Source organism: Gavialis gangeticus, unplaced genomic scaffold, assembly GCF_001723915.1.
Source record: "Gavialis gangeticus isolate Ggan-Ray unplaced genomic scaffold, GavGan_comp1, whole genome shotgun sequence".
Classification (NCBI taxonomy): Eukaryota; Metazoa; Chordata; order Crocodylia; family Gavialidae; genus Gavialis; species Gavialis gangeticus.
The window spans coordinates 31,669,683-31,674,003 of record NW_017729001.1 but is presented as its reverse complement, the minus strand read 5'-3'; the positions used below and the strand labels follow the sequence as shown (position 1 = coordinate 31,674,003).

The window sequence follows — 4,321 nt, the reverse complement described above, 5'->3', positions numbered from 1 at the left end:
CGTCGTTGCATCTGGCACTCGCCAGGCAGTTATTTACAGGCCAGAGTACGCTGCGCCGGGCGAGCTTGTGGCCATCCTAGAAATGGCCCCAGGGGATTTTCAGTGCCCAAAAGAATTGCTGCTCCCCTGTGCTGCCGGGTGGCCTAGCTCACCCCACTGGGGCACAGCAAGGAGGCGGGGAAGCAGCTGCTTAGCCCAGCCGCGTGCCTTCACGGGCGCTTGTCCGTAGTGTCTTCCTGCCACCGTACCAGCCGACAGGTGTGCAGACGTGCGCGGGCAGCTGCAGCGTGCGTGCACAGCTGGCCCGAGCGTGCAAGGCGGTGCATCCTTGGGGCTGGGTGTGCCTGGAACACTAGCACCGGCGTTGGCCAGCAACCAAGTCCGTCTCTTAGCAACCAGGACGCGGTGCTGTTGCAGGCCGTGGGAATCACGACATCGCGTGGCTCCCGGTCAGGCACGGCCCATGGCCGGCCTCTGCGCCTCGGCCGCCGTCAGGGCGCACCTCCGTCGGCTGCACCTGTGGGAGTTCCCCGGCGGCACCGGGAGCTGGGTAAGGGCCGGAGCCCGCCACTGCGTCTTGCAGATGCCTGCAAACCTGGTGGCACCCCCGCCCGGGCTCTCCCCAAAGAGGGCTGGGGGCAGCCTGGAAAGCTGTAGCCAGCCTCTTTAACCCTTGACAGACTAGGCTGTCCAGGAGAGGGGCTGACCTTGTGGATCCTGGAGGCCCCTGGGGAGAGCGGCCTCACACACCTCCAGCGGCACAGAGGCGGGATGGCTGAACCCCAGCCCTGGGGAGTCTCTCTGTCCTTGGTCCCCTGCAGACGTGCTCCTCTGCCCCCTTTTTGTCCCATGCAGAACAAGTCCTGGCTCGAGTCGAGGAAAAAGACGCCTCGTGGACGCGTGGCCCGAAGAGCGGAAGGGGCAGCCCCGGGGCAGGAGGCCGACGTTCCCGGCGAGGAGAGCCTGGAGGCTTTAATGGAGTTTGTGAGCAGCCCGGGCTCGCCGTGGGCCCTGCCACCTGACTGCAGCCCTGAGGACCAGCACTTGAAGGGGCTGGCTGTACAGTCCCCACCGCTCATCCAGGACAGCTTCATCTTCTTGTTCTTCACATCCTTGCGGCTCGTGGACAAAGGAGTGAGTGCAGCCACCGGGATCTTCCCTGATCTCGGCATAGAGAGAGAAGCTGAGCATAAGGTGGGGAGCCAGGGGCCCCCGAGGTCTCGGCCGTGCTGGGCCTAGGAGCGCTGGCTCGGGACGGGTGCTGGGTGGACGCGGCTGTAGCACAAAGCAGCCTTTGTGCTGGTGCTGAGTGCCGACAGCCTCCACCGAACGCAGCGGGAGCGGCAGGAGACCAGCGCTCTCCGGCTGCGCCCCAGGGTTTGGACAAAGCGCAGCTGCGATGCTGCTGTTCCCCCCGGGGCAAAGCCACGTGAACTTCAGCACCCCGGCACGGTACATGCAGTCAGGCGTCCTACAAAATCAGGGTACGCTGCCACCGAACCCCGGGGGAGTGTTGCCAGCGTAAGGACCGCAGCATCAGGCCCCAGCATTTGCCCTGCGTGTTTGCATCACGGTGCTAGGATGTGTCAGCGCATCAGCGACAGGCAGCTGAAGGTGAATTTGAATCTCTTTCCAGGTCAGTGAAGTGGATGACGAGCTGTTGAAGTTTCAGAACCTGGAAGAGCTTGTGCTCAGCGCGAATAAAATCAGCGAAATAAACTCAGCCAACCTGCCGAGAACGCTGAAAGTAAGCAAGCTGGGGCCTGTGCATCCTTCTGCGGTAAGGCCGAGCCCCTCTCCCGCCTAACGCACGGCAGTGACAGGCTGTGCTGAAAGCAGCGGTGGGAAGAGGGCACCGAAAACAGCGTCAAAGCACCCAGTCCCCCAGCTGATCCTTCTTCTTTCCCTGGCAGGTCCTGGAGCTCTGTGGCAACAAGATTGTTGCTTTGCAGGATCTGTGCTCTCGCCCGCCACCACGACTCCAGCACTTGGGGCTGGGCTACAACCTGCTCGGCTCTTCGGAGGATGAGCATCTCACTGAGCAGTTCTGGTAACTCCACACGCTGGGCAGCAATCACAGCAGCGGTTAAAGTAGTCGGTGTAAGGCGATGCATCGGGATCTGCGCCGGCTCACTGTGATTCGAACTGTTTTTTTTTCAAATCTGAGTAACTCTAGCAAGCAGAGCGCACCGCAGTAATGTAGAAGTGAAATACTAACTAGCCTCACCTACTCACTCCTTTGCCCCGATGCCTAGTTTGACAGCAGCTAGGCCGCTGGTGTACAGAGACCACTGCTTGTCATGCTGACCGCTATAGTCCCGTCTCTTATTCCAGTGTCTGTACATCACCTGGCATAATGGGAGAACGTAAGCCGTGAGGAAAGCACCGAGGCACTTCAGTGATACAGCTAAATAAGTGCTAACCATGGCACTCAGTGAGGGGGGTTAGGAAACTGGTTCCCCTCTATAGGAGCTGCAAACTGTGGCCATAGGGTGAGGCGAGTAACACAACAACGGGTAACTAGATTTCAGGGAGAGTCTTGCTGATGCTCCAGACTGCAACCAGTGATGTCTGTGCACGCACCCTAACATTTGTTCTGTTCCCTTTTAGGCCAAATCTTCTCTCTCTCGACCTAAGTTTTAATAATTTTACTGATCTGCTGGGTCTAGTCTCTAAACTGGCCACTCTGAGGAAGCTGCGAGTCCTCATGCTGCAGGGCAATCCACTCGCTCTTATTCCTGGTTACAGAGGTTTTATCATAGACAGCCTGCCCAAGCTCTGCGTCCTGGACGACATGAGCATATTGCCCGATGAGAAGCATCGGTTCTGTGGCTTGTCTAGTCAGCCAGGTGAGACTTGGTTTCGTAAGTATATCAGTCATCTTTATTTTTGTCAACAGGCGACTAGGTTGAGTGGATTGAACATGAGACCAGGAATCCCCTCAATCCACTGACCGTAGAAGCAGAGGGTTGGAACGGGCCTGAAAAGTCTTCCAGCCCAGCCCCCGAAGCAGCCCAGAGTGACCCGAATCCCTCATCAAACTCGACCCATTGCCATTTCAGTAAAGAGCGCATGGGAGCGGCTGCACCACACGCTCCATGCAAGAAGAGACTCAGTGGGAGATGTCAGATTGGGAACTTGTAACCTCTTGGTTAGCGGGCAGATGCTGTCTCCTATGTCCTCCTCTGCCGACTGAGAAAACAGGGGGTTAATGGCTTCCTCTTTTCCCTTGCTCAGCTTACTCCCCTGCTCTCTGCCTTAGTTTTCCAAGCCATAAAATTAAAATCATTATCCCTGCATACCTGGCTCACAAGGTGGGTGCTAAGGTTTAATTAACCAATGCCTTTAAAATGAATGGGTGGAAGGGGATGTCTTATCACTGTGTTTTTAAATCACACTGAGCGTTAGGGCCAGTTGTGTGTTGTCTCAACTCTTCCAATTTTCATGCTAAAGCAAGTTGAAGAAGGGCGAGAAACTCGTTATGCAGCCCATTATTTTACTAGGCCGGTGTCGCTGTGTGTTCCCTGCGCTGTAGCTTGCACACTCATGGCTTCCAGTGACATCAGTAGGAACTTGTCACCGATATCAGACACCACAGAGGTGGGTGGTGTGACAGGTAGATAGCCAGCCAGCCCTGTTGGATGATTAGACCAGTAGAAGGGATCAGAGCACGGCTGTAGGTGGCTGAAATAACTTTTACGGGGAAAGAATTGCAGGTGAGAAATTGGTTTCCCAGAGGGGTTGCAGGGAGAGATGCAGAGGGAAAGGCTTCTGGGCCTGCAGCCTGCTTTGGCTGAGGGAGAAGCTTTGCTGGGGTGAGTCTTGCATGTAATCCCCAAAGCTGTGCCCTGCCAGACTTTGGAAAGGGTGCTGACCCTTCCTGCACTAGGGCATACAGGCCAGCAGCCTGGCTGGAAGCCTCATTAACAGCCTAGCTAGCAGGTGACCCTTGTTCGTTTGTCTGGACGCAAGGATTTCAGACCTGCAGCCCAGCTGCTGTGAGATGCTAACCTGCCTTCCTAGTAGCATCAGCTTTTTGCTGTCCAAGGAATAGGCTGTCTCTGGTTAAGCATTACGGCCTCGCCTCAAGTGAATGATGACCCCAGGCTGAGAAAGAAGCAAGCTGGTGGGCTGTAGACTTGTATGTGATTTTAGGTCATGTTTTCGCCCTGTAGGTTGGTGAAGAATGAGGGTCCTGACTTGAGAAGCTTTTCCCCACATGCTCAACTTTCAGTAGGAAAATACCCCACGTGTAGGCGGCTACATGCGGGCACCTGCCCGCTCCCCAGGACGTGGGGTCACGTTCCCCTCAGCAAGGGAG

The 4,321-nt window shown here is 56.6% G+C and overlaps 1 protein-coding gene across 1 annotated transcript in view; it reads left to right on the top strand.

Moving 5' to 3' along the window:
* The first annotated feature begins 789 nt into the window (after positions 1 to 789).
* The window catches only part of LRRC43 (leucine rich repeat containing 43), a 12,432-nt gene continuing 8,900 nt past the window's right edge, over positions 790 to 4,321 (top strand). The window contains exons 1-4 of the mRNA XM_019507280.1: positions 790 to 1,134; positions 1,637 to 1,747; positions 1,914 to 2,050; positions 2,611 to 2,849. Of these exons, the coding sequence (XP_019362825.1) occupies positions 850 to 1,134; positions 1,637 to 1,747; positions 1,914 to 2,050; positions 2,611 to 2,849 (772 nt within the window). The 5' untranslated portion in view covers positions 790 to 849. The remainder of the gene's footprint in view (positions 1,135 to 1,636; positions 1,748 to 1,913; positions 2,051 to 2,610; positions 2,850 to 4,321) is intronic.